We start from the raw sequence: 18,316 nt of genomic DNA, 5'->3' as shown, positions 1-18,316 counted from the left end.
CTTCACAATAAATCTCGCCGAGCAAGCAGAACATGTGCTGCAACGCTAGGCGAGACCTTAAAAAGCACATCAAATGGTTGGCTTAATTGTGAGAGCAACAGGTGGACTTTGAAGTGCTATTTATACATCTCCGAGGCTTAGTAAAATAGACACAAGGCAATAGTGGGGTGAGAGCTGCTGTGATGCCGAGTTTTAAATTTCAAGTGACAACTTACAAATGGGTTCTACTTCATCCAGTTACTGTGATTCGAGCTGCGGCCTGGAATTAGTCCCGAATGCCACTGTTCTTCATGATGTGTGTGGTTTTTATTTGATATTTGTTTTATTTACCAGCTTGGACTATTTTAACAGATTACCTTGGATTACCAACCCGGATCATTAAGAGTTGCAGAAGAGACACTGGTAAACGGAAGCAGTCATTACAAACCTATCCAACCCGTAGGGTCAGCACTCCACAACCTCACAGTTGCTATAAGGAGCAAAATTAAAGCATATGTGTGGCACCTAAAACACACTATAAACCAGGTCCTATTGCGAATATTAGCCAGAATTCTTGCTAAGAACTTCTCCTATTGGACGTGTGGTCGAATCTACATTTTAAATATCAGAGTCTTAATGGAGAACACTTTTCTTTCCGAAAGCAATTGTAAGAAATTGCATTATAATTTGGGGTGGGTGACTACCCACTTCAAGAAATAATCACAACCCTTGTGAGGGGGAACCCTCAAAGTCACTAAATTAGCCTGAGTTCAACACCCTGGTAGCTTCGGCACTTAGCAGACTGCCTCAACTTAGGGCAATGTGTAAAGTATTTATGCAGTACAAAAACAGTAATAAAGTGCAGAACAATAAAAGTTCCACACCGAATTAGAAACAGAGTACAATTTAATAAACAAAATGACACAAAAATCCAATAAGGGGAACCGGAGTTATGCATTTTTAAAGGTACAGGAGAAAAGGGCACCAAAAATCAAACCATAAACCAATGATAGTCGGGGACCGAGGCCCAATTTCATGAGATCCACTGGTCGGATAGACCAACCAGATTTGACCCAGTCAAAGGTTTAACCTTCTGACCCAGTCTTTTAAGTCCCGATCCACCACAGAAGAACACTTTTAGAGCCCCTCCAAGACCTCAGGGGAACCAGTTATAGACTCACAGGGTGTCAGGTAGAGGCTACCAGCAGGGTCCAGTCCAGGTCCAGTTGCCACTGGCCAGCTGGGTATTTCCAGGAAAAGGCCTCTTGCAGCTTGTCTCCCTGTAGCCACAGTGAAGACAGCCAATTGATCCTTAAAGTCCACTTTTTTGTCCTGTGTATAAGAGGAAGCAGGTCCAGTCCTTCAAGGTTTCTCTCTCGGTTTTACCCCAAAAGTAAAAGTTCCCAGGGCCAACCCTACACACTATTTCAATAGTTCATTTTGTGCCTCACTGCAAACAGGCAATAAATGCCAAGTGTCAGGACATTTTCAAGATGGCGACCGTCTTCAGCCACACCAGACTTGGGCTCTGATATCTGGGGTGTGTGTCAAAAATGGTAATTTAATTATATTTCTAGGTGGTACCTTTCCCGAGATACAGTATTAGCATCTAATATTCATTCCCAGTGTTTCTCTCTGGGCCAATCAGCTTTCCTACAACGAAAATAGCTGTTGAGGGCTAGTCACTGTAAGGAAAAGCTAACTTTAAATGTCTATATGTACTACTTCTAAATACTAGGCTCCCTGCCTTTTGAGCAACAAGACCTATATAGGGGTGACCGATTAATATTTTTATGTGTCAAAGGGGGTTTACTTTGACAGGCTGCGTTGCATGTTTTGCACTGTTACAGTCAGGCTACGATGGTTGGCATTACGTAATGTTTGCCCTGCCAGTACAGGTGCTGCAGTCCACTAATAGCATGTAACTTCCAGGTCCTTGGGTACATTCTGTACCCCGTACTAAGGACTTATAGGCAAGGCAAATATATCAGTTAAGAGTAAGAACATTCTACCATGTTTGAAGGGGAGCTCAGGCACATGACGTCTGGTTAGCAGGGTGTAGAGTGCACAAAGTTCAAAAGCAAAAATCTAGGATCCAGCAAAAGGTGAAAATACAGAGTGACCACACAGAAAAGGTGCCTTTCCTACGCTAATCAACACATTTCCTTCTGCCGACACCTTAAGAGGGGCCTTTTCTCTCAGTAGCTCTATGAAGTTGGTGTTGTCCCGGATTAAGGTAAAATGAGTAGGGTCAAAATTATTTTTAAATATCTTCCTGATATATAGTTCCAAGCAGTTGCACAATTCATTCTGCTATGATATACTGAATGCATCAAAATCCCACTAGACCTTGAGAGACCTATGACCATTGATTTTGAAAAGGCCTGCCTCTTCTCTAGGGAAATAACAAGATGGGCAGACCAATGACAATAGATTTATAGCTTGCAGATTGCAGAAAATAACATTTTTGAGAGTGGCCTGAAAGCCAAATGTTATTCCAAACCCGGGAAGTGTATCTATACATTATTAAATGCCCCGGGCGGTTTTAGAACAGGAGTGTTGTGTGGCAGATGAAGAATGGCTGGCGAGGATACTCTTAGAGCCTTTTATCCAGCACTGACTGGTGTCATAACATATGCTGGATACTGGCCTTAGTGTAGTCACACTTTGATATTAGAAATCAAAAATGTTCTTAAAGTAACAGTAAGACTCAAAAGGTTAGCAGGCTCTATGTTGGCCTAGATAAAGTAGCTGATGCAGGGATTTTTAAAATATACTAGGGGTTAACGTGCCTATACCATCATTAGGTTTCACCGGCCACAGCATATGCGCTGCGTGCGCTCTCGCTTGGAAGAGATATTGTATACAACAGGGGCTTGCAGCCCGCCTGTCGATTAACATTTGTTGGCTTCATGGTCACTCTTTTTTGCTGTCTTCTAATTGGCCACAGCATGCTGGCTTCTCTTCCTCTTCGTTCAGCAGGAGCATGGACCAAGTACTGATTGCTTCAGCTTGATTGCGGTCTTTCCGCTGGTCGTGCTGTAATTGAGGTACTACTTTTATTATTTTTTTCTTCCCAGTTGTTCTTGTAGCAATGTGTAGCAATGTTTTATTATGCCACATACACTTTAAAGAAGCCCTTTCCTCCTTTAAAATGGCTGTTTATTGTGACAACAGATGTTATCTGCTTTTAGTGTGACAACAGATGTTATCTGTTTCCAAACCTATTTTTTCATAAGACATGGGCGCAATCGCTTTTTTTATGTGATAGTATTTTTTGTCAAATGTCATTTTTTTCTTTTCACACATTCGGAGATTAACTGGTTTGCTCAGAATCCTAAGGGTGTTGTGCCAAGACCTAACACGCACTGGCAAAGCCGACACGTCTCACCTTTCAAACTATAAGTTCTGCTATTACCTTTTGTTCATGCTATACATCGTGGGCATTGCCGACTGTGGCAATGATTTGTAGCCATGCAGTATAACAACGTGGCTGCTGTATTGCATGGCCAAAAATAATAATTAAAAAGGACTCTGATGCATCCAGCACTGTTGCACCTTTTATAAACAAAAAGTGAACTATCCCTGTCTGCATCATAGAGCTTTTTATAAATTAGATTTAGCCACATTGCAAAGTACCCCTGCTGCTGTACAGACTGGCTACAAAACATTGTCCAAGCCAATAGCTCTCATAGGTGAGACCAATTGGCTTTGCCAGTGCTTGTTTTTCTAAGAATCTTTGTCTGAAAACACCTTGCAGCCTGGTCTAGCCAATGGATAACTCAACTGCAGTGCTGTCCACGGTGATAGAATTCAGCACAAGAAAATCCTTTAGACGGAAGGCTTGGGACAGGGTAATTCATTGCCGCAGGCATAAGATGGAAGCTGTGTTTGTTAAAAAGGATGTCTGTAATGCCACGAAGCAACTCACTTGGGGAATTTAAATCTGGCGAAATATCGACAGGCTGGAAAGAACCAATATTCTTCCAAAGCTGGAAGAATAGGTTAGGGTTGATTAATATTTATGAAGGCTCTCAAGTCTCTCAATGTTGGCACATATCTCTAAGTTTTACTTTCTGTAGTCTCTACAGTCAAGCCAGGTTGACAGATGATGGACTGGAATATTTGCAGCTGGAGGAGCCACTGTAGGCCATTCTCCACTGCTAAACTGCGGAGCAATGGCTATCTTCGCAATTGTTCATTGTTAAAGCCTATATAATCTATAGTCCCTTGGCAAAGTAATTATCTAGAAGAATTTAAAAAAGTTGTGTGAACTCTATTAACCATTTCATAACTGTAGGGTATAGTAAAGCCCAATCCTAAACTCATTACCCAGCATGAGAGAAGTGCCAAGATTGGTCTGAGTGGGCTTATTTAACGATCACACAGGGACTAGGATTCCCACCCAGCTGTATAACCCTGCTCGGGTTGGAGAAATCTAAGTGCGCATGTCAGTTTGGCTATCCTAAGATAGCTGGCCAAACCGACATGCGCACTTGCAGTTCCCACCACTCCTCTACCCTGCTGCAGCTGCTGTCCGCCAGGATGGCCTCACCCCGTCCTGAGACTGGCTCAGACGCTCAATCAGCTTGGCTAGATGAAAAATAAAATGATAATAACATTGTTTTATTATCACTTTATTTTACATGCTCGAATTTGCTGGCTGTCAGGCAGTGGGGCGATGCTCCTCCCCCTTAACAGAGGAGCCACCGGTGGTTCAAAGCCTCCCTTTAAAAAAATAATAAGTCAACCATGTGTAAGTCTTGTTGCCTACAAAGCAGGGTATGGTATTTAAAAGTAGGACATGTAGAAATTCAATGTTAACATGTTCTTATATTGACTAGTACCCAAAAGCTATTTTTCACTACGGCAAGCCTAGCTGCTCTACGCAGAAAGCTACAGTACAGTTTACAAATCCTAATACTGTATCTCGGCAATGGAACTAACTAGAAAAATAATGTAACGCCTATTTTTAATATAGCCTTATAGCCTGCCGTAGCTGGATATACTGGCCATTAAAGGCCCCCTCCAACGTTAAATTCGGCTCGGGTCTTTAACAAGGGAGCAGGACTTTAATGCCAGTATATCCCAGCTATGGAGGGCTATAAGGCTATTAGAACATTCCGCCACTAGAGGGCAGATAAAACAAAGGCCTCACGGAACCAGAGGGGTTTCAAATCCCCTCGGGGTCCGTGAGGTCTTTGTTCACAGCAATAGCTGTGAACAACAACATTGGAATGATGATGCTCTCGGCGTCTACCGGCCAATAGAAGCCCAGAGCACTTCATTGTTTTCAATGGAGCTTCCAACATTCCAATGGTCTAATAGTTATTAAAGCTCCAATTCAAAAGTGAAGTCGAATTTTTTAATAAATATCAAGGAACGGTAGAAAGTTACCTTTTCCCTGTCTGCCTGAAGATTCTGGAGGCTAAATTTGCATTTGCACTTCCACGTCTGCCAGCCAGTAAGTGGTTTCCGAATAGGTGTGAACTGCATCCCAGGGGTAAACAATAAACTCCTCAGAGCCTCCCAAAATATGAGGGTGGAGCTCTGAACATCCTTTTTTATATTACAGTACCACATCATTCTGGAATGTCAGTTCCTGCTTGACAGGTCTGCTGGGGTTACAAATAACACTTTGGGGTGCACTTGAAAGGAAGGGGACCTGAATGCATAAACAACTCTTGTGTATCCATGGTCAGGTTGCTGGAAAACTCTAGTTTTGTTGTACCAGACCTTTGTTGTTGGGTTTAGTGTGGGTACACTGATTCCCCCAAACTGAATTTTAATGTCAGATATGGGAGGACACTAGGTTTGAGTCTCACAGGGAGTGACAAGGGGCCTAGTAGGTTCAGCATACAGGCCCCAAGGATACTGGTATGCTGTTCCTATAGAGGACGGGGTGAGGAATGTGACAGGCCACGTTAGTATTGTCAGTTACAGACAGGTGCTCGATAGGACAAGGCAGGGCGTGCTCGTCCAGGGATAGCTCCAATAGTAGGGTAGGTCCCATCCTAGGAGCCATCCGGACTAAAATTGGTCTTTCTTGCAACGCCAGCGAGCTCCCCTGCTCGTCTATGTTGGGGCTGAATCCCCCCCCCCCCTTTTTAGGTGCACCATCTTTCCAGAAGGTATAATTGTACCTGTTGTTTTCACTACAAATTAGAGCTCCTGTTGAATCCCGACTTGAGGGGACGTGACTCTTTACTCATTTTTGGCAAAATCTTTACAAGCCACCCGCTCTAAGTAGATGAGGATATAAAGGTCCTGATGAAATGCATAGATCCATACGGACTGAATAAGGTATGTCGACCCCCTGCACAACTCGCTAATCCAAGAACTGAGACAGGTTTAATCCTCCCTCCTCGGTCTACGACCTCTTAGTCTGTTTTTTATTTTTTTTAAATGTTTATCCATGGCCCAGGTACTCCTCGAATAAATTGTCTTTGGAAAATCCAGGAGTCATTTTTAACCACACGCACACAATCCCACTTCTACTCACCATACATTGGCACCCTCCAAAAACATCCGTAGCTTCACGACGACAAACTGAGAAGACCTCCGACAAAGACGTCCCCTGTGGGGTCCGTTGGGCATTGCAGCGCTGGCCCAACGAGGAGCTGCCCTATGACGAAGCATGACACCCCTCGGAGAGTGTGAGGGCCCTTGCTACTTATTGGAGCTATCCCTGGAGAAGCACGCACTGCCTTGTCCTATCTAGCACCTTTCTGTAACTGAGAATACTATCGTGGCCTGTCACATTCCTCACCCCGTCCTCTATAGGAACAGCATACCCTTTCTCTTTTACCAGGACACTAGGTTTGCCATAGTATACACCCCACATACACCTCCAATCCTCTGAGTCCAAGTTTGGCCAGGCCAAAGAATTTCACCATCTTTAAAATGCCCATAATGGGTAGGGTTGACCAAAGGACCTTATACCCCATTGGTTAGGGCATGTCCAGGAGTTATTCCCACCCACTAGCCCATGCCATTCATAAATGTAGCATTTCCAGGAGCATGTCTGGGCCTGAGGGTGATCAGAAGAGAACTTAGCCTAAGGTCTGCCACCTGAGAAAAGCCTAGAAGACTGGACCTGCTCTCTTGCACCTGGGGCAAAGATGTGGATTCCAATGGTCGTAAGGCGGACCTCCTGTTAAAGCTACAGGGACACAGCAAGCTTCTAGAGGCCTTTTCATGCCACTGCCAGGCTGTCTAGTGACAAATGGACCTGGACTGCACCCTGCTGTTTGGCCCCTGCCCGACACCCTGTGAGTCTCTAAGTGGCTCCACTGGGGCTTTTAGAAGTGTACCGCTATGGCGGATTGAGACTTAACGTATAAAAGTCACAAGGTAAAATCTTTGACCAGGAAAAACCTGGTGGGTGTATCCAACCTGTGCTCCATCGCTGTCAGTGCCATATTGCGCCTAGGTTCCGGTCAACTGTGACCATTGACTGTCACTGGCACTGCGTGCTTCTTGGCACTATTCCTATTTGAAACTTTAGAAATTCATATCTTCAATTTGCCTTGTTGGATTTTTGTCATTTTGGTTTCATTTTGTTTATTAGATTTTCCTCTTTTTTTCTAATTCAGTTTGTCATTTTTACTAATTTCTACTTTATTACTGTTTTTGAAATGCATAATTACTGAGCACACTGGCCTAAGTTAAATCTGTCTGCTTTATGCCACAGCTCCCAGGGGTTTGAACTCAGGTTAATTTAGTAACTTTGCAGGCATACCCTGACATGGGTTGTGATAATTCTTTGATGTGGGTGGTCATCCACCCCTAATAATGATCCAATTTCTTACAGTATCCCTAAAAAAGCGCACAATCATACATTACACACATGGCTCGTCTCACATCCCGTGTCAGCATTTGCTCATTTACTTACTACAGATTCTCAGATATAGACTCTATAATAAATGTACACAAATATATATAGTACATGATCATTTTCATGTGAGATTCATCTCGGTAAGTAATACCGGTCAAGTCCAAAAACATGTTAACAATAACTAAGCAGTGGTCAATCTGCATATATTATGTGGGAGAGAGCACCGTGCCTTTTAAAGCCCGATATTAGCCATCTAGAATGTTTGCATCAAAAAGTAGAATTTCGTTTTCAAATATAGTTTTCATGCTTACAAATAAATAAAATTGAGAAAATAAAGATTGGCTTCCCCAAAGCTTTGGTACGTTATTATCAGGGCCACTGGAATTATGCGATTGTGCGGCTGCTGCGTTTTTCCCATGATTATGTATCACCCGCATCATCCACATAATCCATCATCTGCTGCATAATCTGCAGGTTCCCCGCCCCCCCAAAAAAAATGTGTTTCCAGCTAAAAACGTTTCAAAAGTTACTAAAAATGCAGCAAGACAGTTGAAGGCCCTTTGCAAAGGTGACTGGTCATCCATCTCTTGCTTGTTGGTATGTTTGAGCATCAAACTGGTACTAATACGGTGCAAGCTATGCCCAGACACGGTTAACAAGTGTAAAAATGACAGAATATTAAAGTGCTAATTTCAGAAATGTTCCGTATTATGCCACATAATTTGCCTCTTCTTGCCGCATAATTTATTCAACCCTGCCGCATAATTTGGCCCACTCCTGTCACATAATTCCAGTGGCCCTGATTATTCTACATCACTGCACTGCCTTTGGTTTTAATTATAAATGTCGGTATTACAACTAATTCAATAAATAAACGAAATAACTCTGACCGAGTCGCCACTAACGAACACATGCCCAGGGCTTTTATGGTCACACCAAGACCTCAGAAGAAGGTCTGGTGCCCATTGGTGCCACCTACTGGCTCTATTTGGACTAAGCAAACACACAGGGGCTACAATTCCTTCTAGCATAACCATGAGCTCATCGAATCTCAACTTACTTCGTAGGCGTGAGCCTCTATATCTACCAGAAACTCGTCGACGTCCAGCAAGGACTTGTAGTAGTTCATGTACCTCAAGGTCATCTCGTGCTTGGGGTTCTTCTGCAGGTAGGTGTGAGCCGCTGAGACAGCTTTTTCGATCTTGTTGGCCTAGAAGAGGGAAACACACAGACCTCCATGAACTGCAGCGTTTACAGGCTTTGGTAACTTGACAAAAGCAGGATTCACGGGGAAACATCGTTGGATTTCATTTTTATTTTGTTGCTGAAACAATTCTGTTTTTGGACAAATTTAAGAGTCTTGGATGTTAATTTGTCATCTGCCCACTAAATAATTATAATTTCTTGCATTTTAACATCTAGAAAGCACAGCGTTTTGTTCTAATTTACCCAGGCTTTTTTCAAATTTATCAAAAATTGACTGATCGATTAATAAGCAGTGCCCATCCCCAGAAGAGAACATGCACTGGTGCGCCAGGTATAAAAGCCTCAACCAATGCAAACAGATGTAAAGCAGGGCAACTGCAGCTCAAACCTCTTGCCCAGTTTTTAGTCGAACACATTTTTACTTGCACCGTTCTTGCACAGACCTGTTGGAAATAGGAAAAGTTATGGATTTTGTCGGGTCTGATATCTCAAGGGTTTGGACCAAATGTTAACGTTTGAAGAGAAAAAACAGCATTTCCTTGTTGAAAGCATTAAAGGTAATGTGGCCATTGGACCTGTGGTGCAGTGGGTGTGTGCTCCTGGGGCTATGACTCTGTTGTATCTTGTTCCTGTCGATCGCATGGAACTCCATTGATGTCACGCTGCCTGGAGCGATGACATCATAGGATCCCATGTCGGACGTTGGGGGCGGTTTGTGCCTGACTGATATGGGAGGTTGCTATGAATGAAAGTTGAAGAGCTTTCTTACCTTGCAGCAGAGTGGCCTCATTATTACCACATTATTTGGCGACAGGTGAGATTTCCTTGGTCGGGCACTCATCTGAGGAGAGCGGACACAGCGAAGCTTCTACCGAGGCCTGGAGAGCTGCTCCGATGTATCTGTGGCCTGTGTTTATGGTGCAAAGGCTGGTCCCTGTGTTCTACAGGGCGGATTCCAGTGGAGTGGCGTCCAGTGGAGTGGCGTCCAGTGGAGTGGCGTCCAGTGGTGTGGTGTCCAGTGGAGTGGTGTCCAGTGGAGTGGCGTCCAGTGGAGTGGCGTCCAGTGGAGCGGCGTCCAGTGGAGCGGCGTCCAGTGGAGCGGCGTCCAGTGGAGCGGCGTCCAGTGGAGCGGCGTCCAGTGGAGTGGCGTATGTTTATTTGGAAAAGGGAATCGTTGACTATCACACCGCTTCCTCTTTGCTTCCGGTGGAGTGGTGCCACCTTCACGATGCCCTGCGCTTGCCTGCCACTGTGTGGTGAAGCTTTCAATATTCCTGCACGAGTGATTTGGGAGAGAGCAGGCGTGGATTCTTTATTTAGTTTCATTGGTCCTATTTTGAAATTTCGAGACGCTTGCCCTGTCTTGGTGAGTACCCAGCCACGTTTTTCTGACTTACTCACTTACCAGGGGTGTGGCATCTGGGACATTTGTACCTCTGTTCCCTGGGTTTATTCATGAATGCCAGAGACAGTGTGAGCTTATTTGTGACTCTGCCAAACCTTATCTACTCAAAAGAAAAGTGAACTATATGCACCCCCTGACCTGCTCAATTCACCTGGTGTATAACATACTGACATCCTACATTCCCACTCATACCCTTGTTTTATTCACTCACAACGCCATCCAGTTCATTTTGGAAGCAAGAGTTTTCTTTATCAACATGAATATCAGCCAGTCGATCACTGTTCCACTGTCATTTCTGTCGCAACACGGAGAACCTCCCATCGAATGGGAAGATTGGTCTGAAATTTTCTACAATTATATTGTGGCACTGGGAGGTACCAACTCCTCAGCTGCACGGAAGAAGGCAATCTTTGTGGGTTGTTTGGGCACTGAAGGCCAACACATTTTCCAATACTTACCTGAAGCTCATGAGCAAAATGGTGACATTATAGAGGATGTTTTTAAGGAAGCTAATTGAGGTCACACACTCGCATTGCTAAAACTGTTAATACTGTAATGAGACGTCACAAATTCTATACACAACCGCAGAAACCTGGGGAAACTATCAATGAGTTTGTAGCTCGGTTGTGTGAATTGGCAGCTAAATGTACGTTTGTCCCCATGACTGAGGAAATGATCAGGGATCCACTCATCGTGCAATGTAGTAGCGAGAAGATGCGGGAAGGACTGTGGGCCATGTACTACCCAACCCTTAAAGATGCAATAAAAATATCCAAGACTGGAGGATTCGCAGAGATGCATGAAAGAAATGTAAAAACCAGATTTTAAATCTGATGGTGCTGTAGCTAGGTTAGGGGATGAAGATGAACTAGTTAATGATGTAAGAAAAAAACTCTATTTAAAGCCGTGAGTGCATCCAGATGCACAGGGAAAGGTACTTTGGAGAAATCTTGGCCCACTCTGAACTCAGAGAAGTCAAGTCACCCGGTCCGGTCATAGATGTGGCAGTTTCCCACACTTGGCGGATTCCAAGAACTGCTTTGCCTTTGGAACAGACTGTTATAAATGTGGAAGAAAAGGTAATTTCTCACCAGTTTGCAAAGCCTCAAGCATAAGAATTGCTTTTCTGGAGGAAGGGAGTGACAAGGTGTTGATGGTGGAAGATGATGAGAACCAAGCTGAGAAAGGAAAGTACGACCTAAGGCTGACTATAAGATTAATGACAAAGTGTCCGAGTTGATGGTAGATTCAGGCTCCTTATACACCATTGTTCCTAGTCACATGTTTGATTTTTATTTATTTTTTTGTTGTATTTTGCAGAGTTTTATATAGCGCAAACTTGACCCGAATTGGGTATCAGAGCTCTTTACATAGCACCAGTTGCGTTACATGAGGACACTTTCATTTTCTTTTTTTTGTTAGGCACGGGGAGATTAAGTGATTTGCCTAGAATCACAGGATGTTCAGCGTCATTGCCGGGACTCAAACCCAGATTCAAGGTCGACCACCCTAGCCATTAGGCCAACTCCTCTACCCATTGATGACTTGTCGTCAAAAGAAACAAGCATTTACAATGCAATGGTCTCGGCAATATTATAGGTAGAGCTATTGGTATTGCTCATTATTTTTTTTATCATTTTTGTATCCCTAAATAAATGGCATTGTCATTTCTATTGGCATTAGCTTTTTTTGCATATGTGATACCTATTGCATTAGCAGAGAGAGAGTGAGGTAGTGAGATAGAGAGAGAGAGTGAGGTATTGAAATAGAGAGTGAGGTAGTGAGATAGAGAGTGAGGTAGTGAGATAGAGAGTGAGGTAGTGAGATAGAGAGTGAGGTAGTGAGGGAGAGGGATGTTGTGAGGTAGTGATATATAAGCATAGAGTGATGTTGTGATGTAGTGAGAGAGAGAGAGAGGTAGTGAAAGAGAGAGTGAAAGTGAGCAAGGGGCATATCAACAAGGGCTTTATCTCTGCTTTTTTGGCTTTAAAAGTCAAAAAAGGAGAGATAAAACTAGCACCCTATCAACAACAGGGTGCTAACATGCAAATTTGCATGTTAGCACCCTTTTACTCTACGCTTCCCCTTGCATCTCTAATGAGATGCAAAGGGGCGTTCCAGAGTAAAATCATAGGAGAAATGTCGCTAAGCAACATTTCTCCTATTATCAAGAATGTCGCTAACCCTGTTAGAGACAAAAAAAGCAGCGCTAACCGCGGTTAACGCTGCTTTTTTACGTCTGGTATTTTTCAGACTTAGCCATGATATCCTATGGAAGGAGGATATCATGGCTAAGTTTGCCTGTCCCTATCAACAAGGTAACGTGAGATTATCGCTGGGTTTCCAGCGATAATCTCACGTTAGCCTGTTAGCGTGAGGATTTTTATCGCTATTGAGATAAGCGTTGCTAATAGCACGCTATCTCAGCGATAAAAGTTCACGCTAGCCGGCGATAATTATCCTAGCGCTAAGTGCGCTTAGAGCTAATTATCGCCGGTTGTTGTTGATATGCCCCTTAGTGAGATAGAAAGAGTGAGGTAGTGAGATAGAGAGTGATTGAGGTAGTGAGTGAGAGAGTGAAGTTGTGAGCTAGAGAGTGAGGTAGTGATGTTTTGAGAGAGAGAAGTTGTGAGATAGGGAGGTAGTGAGATAGAGTGGAGTAGTGAGGTAGAGAGAGTTATGTAGTGAGAGAGAGTGAGGTAGTGAAACAGTGATATAGTGAGGGAGAGGGATGTTGTGAGGTAGTGAGATATAGGAAACATTACAACACCCTAAAGACCAAGAGATGTAAACATTAGGAAGACGTTAAGGGATGTGGCGTTATGGCCAGCGCCGTCGAATTTGAATCTGAGGAACCGGTTTCGAATCTCGGCGTCTGCTCAACCACTTGTGATTCGAGACAAATTACTTAATCTCCTCGTGGCTACAAAAACGAATAAACCATGTGTAATGGAACTGGTGAACAGTAATGCCCTCCAATAGCTCCGGTCGACGTAGCGCTACATAAAACTGCAAAAAATTTACAAAATTCTGGCGAAAGGGCAACAGACCCCCAAACACTAGACTTTTTCACCTGGATTTAAAAAAAAGTTTTACTGCCTGCAGCACACACCTCAACACATTTTAACTCAATTTCAAATGTGATTTCTAAGCCTTTTTATCTCAGAAGTATGTAAAACTCTGTGATGGCGAATTAGAATTTTCGAAAACATTATGAAATCTGAAATATAATATGACGTGTGCCCACAAACTTTTTAAATTCGATTACACTGACGGTGGGCTTCCGAATAGTAAATTGCTAGGATATTGGGGACTGCTTGGGTGCCAAGGACTGTTTCTGCTGTTTTTTGGGGCGGGGTGAGTATTGGTGCTATATTCACTAACTCATATTTATTATGAAGGCAGTAAATACACCCGGCTGTGAATATTAACCATTGATGGGGTGGCTGGCTGAAATTCATGTTGTCGGGTGTGATTTATATTTGCATAATGGCTTGTTCACATTGTGCATGGTGTTACTGCGCTGCTTCCCATCCCCAGAAACGCACACACCTGCAGTGGCGGGATGCAGGGTCCTTGCCTAGTTCCAACCAAGGCTTCAGGAGTGGATGGGAGGGTGGCCTCACACAAGGGAGGCGCAGGCTCGCCTGGGAGAGAGGGGTTAATGCCCCGCCCGTGCCCTCAGTGAGACGCTGTGCTGACGGCGCGGGCTCTGAAGTCCAGGGCGCTCCCAGCTGTAAAAGGGAGTCTGCAGGGGGGGCGCAGAGCTGAGGGCGCTCCTGGAGCAGAGAGCCAGTTCTGTAGTGGCCTTCCGTGGGGCTGTGGTGTGCCTCCATCCCTCGATCTGACCGGTTCCTTGTTTGTGCGAAGGCACCTTCGGGCCGTGTCCCTGCACTGCATGCGGTGTGAGTGCACAGCTGTACATGAACCTCCAGTGTAAAGGGGGTTCTTTCCACCCAGACCTGCGGCTCTAACAGCCCCCACCAATAAACACTCAATACGGCTTTTGATCAATGCTTTAGTTAAGGTGTTGATTTCCTTCCTGTTTTCAGTTATTTGGCTAGCTTTGTGCTCTTTCAATCATATGTGCAGCGCTCTGATACCCTCGAGTCTTGTTCTCGCCATATAAAACACCCTGAATGAATTAATGAATAAAAAATGTAAGGGCAAAGCTTGAGACCGTGTGTGGTCAGTGCTTCAAAGTATGTACAGGTGGTGGAGTATTCCGGGGAGCCCCTGAACCCTGACCTTAAATAGTTTCAAAGTACATGCTAACAAGTCTCTGGAGCGCTAAGAAACGTTCACTATAGCGCCAATATTCTTTCAGCGCTAGTAACCTGGTTTTCCTTCGGTTTGTTTTCAGAACCAGCTTCTTGCAAAGGGGTTGATGGTGTTGGAGGAAAAAGTGAAGCTGTATGAAGGTGAGTGAGGCTGTGGTCAGTGTGGGGTCCCGCCCCCTTGCTGAGGTCGCCCCGGGTTCCCGTCTTGCCCCGGAGCCTCCCGTCCTCCCAGTGACTCACCGCCCAGCACGAGGAGGGCCGCGCGCTGCTTGTACACAGATAGGCGCCCCGTGCTTTGCTAGTGTTCAGTGTTTTGTGGCCGTGTGAAAAGAGCTGTGTTTTTTCCGGAGTGACCCGAGGCATGTGGCGTGCGCCTTGAAAAGAGTTGTTTTTTCCAGCACTAACTCGAGGCATGTGGCGCGCGCCTGACGAGAACCGAGGGGGAGGCAGCAGTGCTCGGGCGGGGGTTTCCATTCGCTTCTCTTTCTCGGGTTTTCTTGTCCTGTGTACTTTCTGAAAACTGCGCGTGTGCACCAATGACCACGATCCCCTTACTCCCCTGCAAGCTAATTGGAGGAAGGACAATGGTGTGGTCCAATTCAGCGTGGGCATCAGCCAATGAGATGTAAACGTCACACTGGCCCAGGAGTAAGAACAGTTTATATTGTGGTAAAACTAGGTGTAAAAACTACGGATGGGATTCAGTTTAATAATCCAAGTTTATGGCGGCTGCATCATTTCACTTTGCCCTGCTTACACACGCGTTGTACCACCCTTCACTGCCCCGGGTCACAGGCCATGTTTTGGCATCAGGGGACAAGCTTTGCGTCAGGGCCGGCAATCCGCTCACCCCCACAATAAAGAGCTAGGAATTACCTGACATTTCAGCCTTCCCTGATCTGGTGTTCCACTTCGTCCGAAAGTCTACCCCTGTAGGAGACAAACGCCTGCAACGCCCTCGGAGCTTCTGGTGAGTCCTAAAAAATGGCGGATGGAAGCTTCGAAACTTTTTCAGATTCGAGGGCGTGTTCCTGCTTTTCTAAAGGGGCGTGGCTAAAAAGTGGAAAGAACAGCAAGGAACACGCCCCCGAATCTGAAAAAGACGGAGCCTATTTGGAGGGACGGCTCTCTTCCAATGGCGGGCCTCCGTTTAGGAAGCCAGCCAATGGAGGAGAGGCAAAAAGAGAGGCGGGCTAAGGAGCCACTCTAGGAAACATTAAATCTCGACTTCCGGTTCTGCCTTCGGCAGACCGGTAGTCCTCGACCTAAAAATGGAAATTTCAGATGTAGTGCTGAAAGGGTATCAGGGAGCTGACATTGGTGTCATGGGGTCCTTCACTGCAGAGATAGTGTTGAAAAGTCGCACGACGAAGGGTAAAGTTCATGTGGCGGTATCTGGACCTCCAATGTTAGGGTGGTCCCACCAGTACGATCTGTACATCATCGTAAATCCTAGAGACAGAGAACAAGTGTTGTTAGTTGAAGAAGAAGAGCGGGAAGAGTTAGTCAAGGAGTTTAAAAGTTTGTTCGAGGATCATATCAGCAAATTCAAAGACTACCAACATAAGTTTTAAAGGAGGATGCCCTTCCCGTAAGGCACTGTCTTAGGAAAGTTCTGCTAGCTACTCGCCCTGGAGTCAAGTCCATCATCAATCAAATGCTCAGAGACAAACATCAAACCAATAGAAGCATCCCAATGGATATCGCCGGTTGTGATCACCAAGAAGACGGATTCGTCTCTTAGGTTTTGTGTGGAATTGCGTAGCCTAAACAAAGAGTAGTGATGGACTGTTTTCCACTGCCTAATATCAACTAATTGTTATCTCCGGTATCCGATTGTACGTTTTCCAGAATAGACCTTATAAGTGCCTACCGTCAGGTGAAATTACATCATGACTCAAAGCACTTGACAGCTTTCATTACCACTGAAGGTGTATATCAGTTCAATGGATTACCTTTTGGACTATCATCAGCTGCCAGTGTGTTTCAGAGGCTCATGACATGTGTGTTGGCTGATATCACTAACGTAGTCTTCTTTCATACTTATTTTTGGCAAGGATGTCTCTGAGCACAACAGGTTTTTGCAGCAGGTACTAAGTCGTCTAGCGGATGCAGGCATGACCCTGCATAAGGACAAATGCAAGTTTCTAGTCAGGGAGGTGGAGTATCTAGGCCATTTGATTACTGGGGAAGGTATAAAGCCTGAGTTGAATTTGATCACCGCAGTTGTTAATGCTCAAGTTCCCAGTGACAAAGACATATTAAGTTTGTGAGGGACTTTGCTGAAAAGTCCATTCCATTGCGGGACATACTTAAAAAGGAAAGAAGTTTGAGTGGGAAAAATGCAATAGCTGAAGTGTGAGCAACTCAAAATGGACATTGTAAACGCTAATTTGTTGGTTCCTTTTCAATGTGGTTTAAGAAAGTTTCTAACCGTTGATGCCAGTGTGCATGGTATAGGGGCCATTTTGTCTCAGGTGCATGGACGTTCTGCGCAAATTGTGGCTTTTGTGTTGCAGTTCTTAACTGAAGCGGGGGGAAATTATTGAATTATTGAGTGCGAAGCGATAGCAGCAGCATGGGCTAACAACCATTTCCGTGTGTTTTTGTGGGGTGGGAAAGTTGTTCTGAGAACTGGCCATGAACCACTATTGCAAGTGTTAGGACCCAATGGATCTACCAGGTGTTCAGGTTGTTTAGCTAGGTTGGCTGCAAAGTTACATGAGTACAATTACATAATTGAATACCTACCAGGTTGGAAGAATAGTGTAGCAGACTGTTTATCTTGTTTGCCCAATACGTCAGCCGATGAGTGCACTTTTGAAACAGAAGAAGTAGTAGCTGATGTGGAGGATGCGATTGAGAGTCTACACCGGTGTGTTCCCATGAGTGAGTGGAAGGCAGCCATGGAATCTGATGAGGTCCTTGGGGTGGTGAGAGAGTTACTCAAAGGCGATTCGAGAAGAGAAAGCACGTTACCGCAGGCAGTTAGAGCGTTTCATAATGTACTGAAAGAACTATCCCTAGTGAAGAATGATCTTATCATGCATAACAAAAGATTTGTGCGGCCTACAGCTGTGAGGGAAAAACTTGTGCGGCTAGCTCGTGAAGGTCATTTGGGCCAAACTCTTACCATTAAGAGACTCAAGGACCAATTGTGGTGGCCTGGGATGGATGCTCAGACCAAGGCGTGGGTGGAGAAATGTGAGACATGCATGAACTCAGAAAAAGGCTTAAAGTTGGCTTTGGGGTGTCTGAGCACAATGAGCTTGTAAATGCGGCTGAGTGCGTGTGAGAAAAACTGTGCTTGGATTTCATTGGCTTATTTGTCTCCCATCCGGAGCATGAAAGGTAGTAGCAGTTTTAGTAGATGTTAGATCGTGGTGGCCAAAGGTTGTTTTCATGAGGTCTATCAACACTAGGGCGATCTTTTCTGTGTTGGGGGGAAATACTCAGAAGGGAAGGCATACCCTCGAGCTTAATCACGGATAATGGTACACAGTTGCGTGAGTGTGATGCCAAGGCCAACACAAATCTCAAAACCTCTCACAAAGATCCAGGTTTGATTAGTGTTGACGATTGGGTAAATGTCAAACCGGGTGGAGTCAG

General features: G+C 44.7%; 1 protein-coding gene across 1 annotated transcript in view; it reads right to left on the bottom strand.

The window, feature by feature from the left end:
• LOC146869178 (endoplasmic reticulum protein SC65-like) overlaps positions 1 to 18,316 on the bottom strand; it is a 95,614-nt gene that overhangs the window by 64,370 nt on the left and 12,928 nt on the right. The window contains exon 2 of the mRNA XM_085642154.1: positions 8,877 to 9,026. Within this exon, the coding sequence (XP_085498280.1) occupies positions 8,877 to 9,026 (150 nt within the window). The remainder of the gene's footprint in view (positions 1 to 8,876; positions 9,027 to 18,316) is intronic.

Source organism: Triturus cristatus, chromosome 1_1 (genome assembly GCF_964204655.1).
Source record: "Triturus cristatus chromosome 1_1, aTriCri1.1, whole genome shotgun sequence".
Lineage (NCBI taxonomy): Eukaryota > Metazoa > Chordata > Amphibia > Caudata > Salamandridae > Triturus > Triturus cristatus.
Note: the sequence above shows the minus strand (reverse complement) of the source record. Positions and strands in the feature narration are given on the sequence as shown.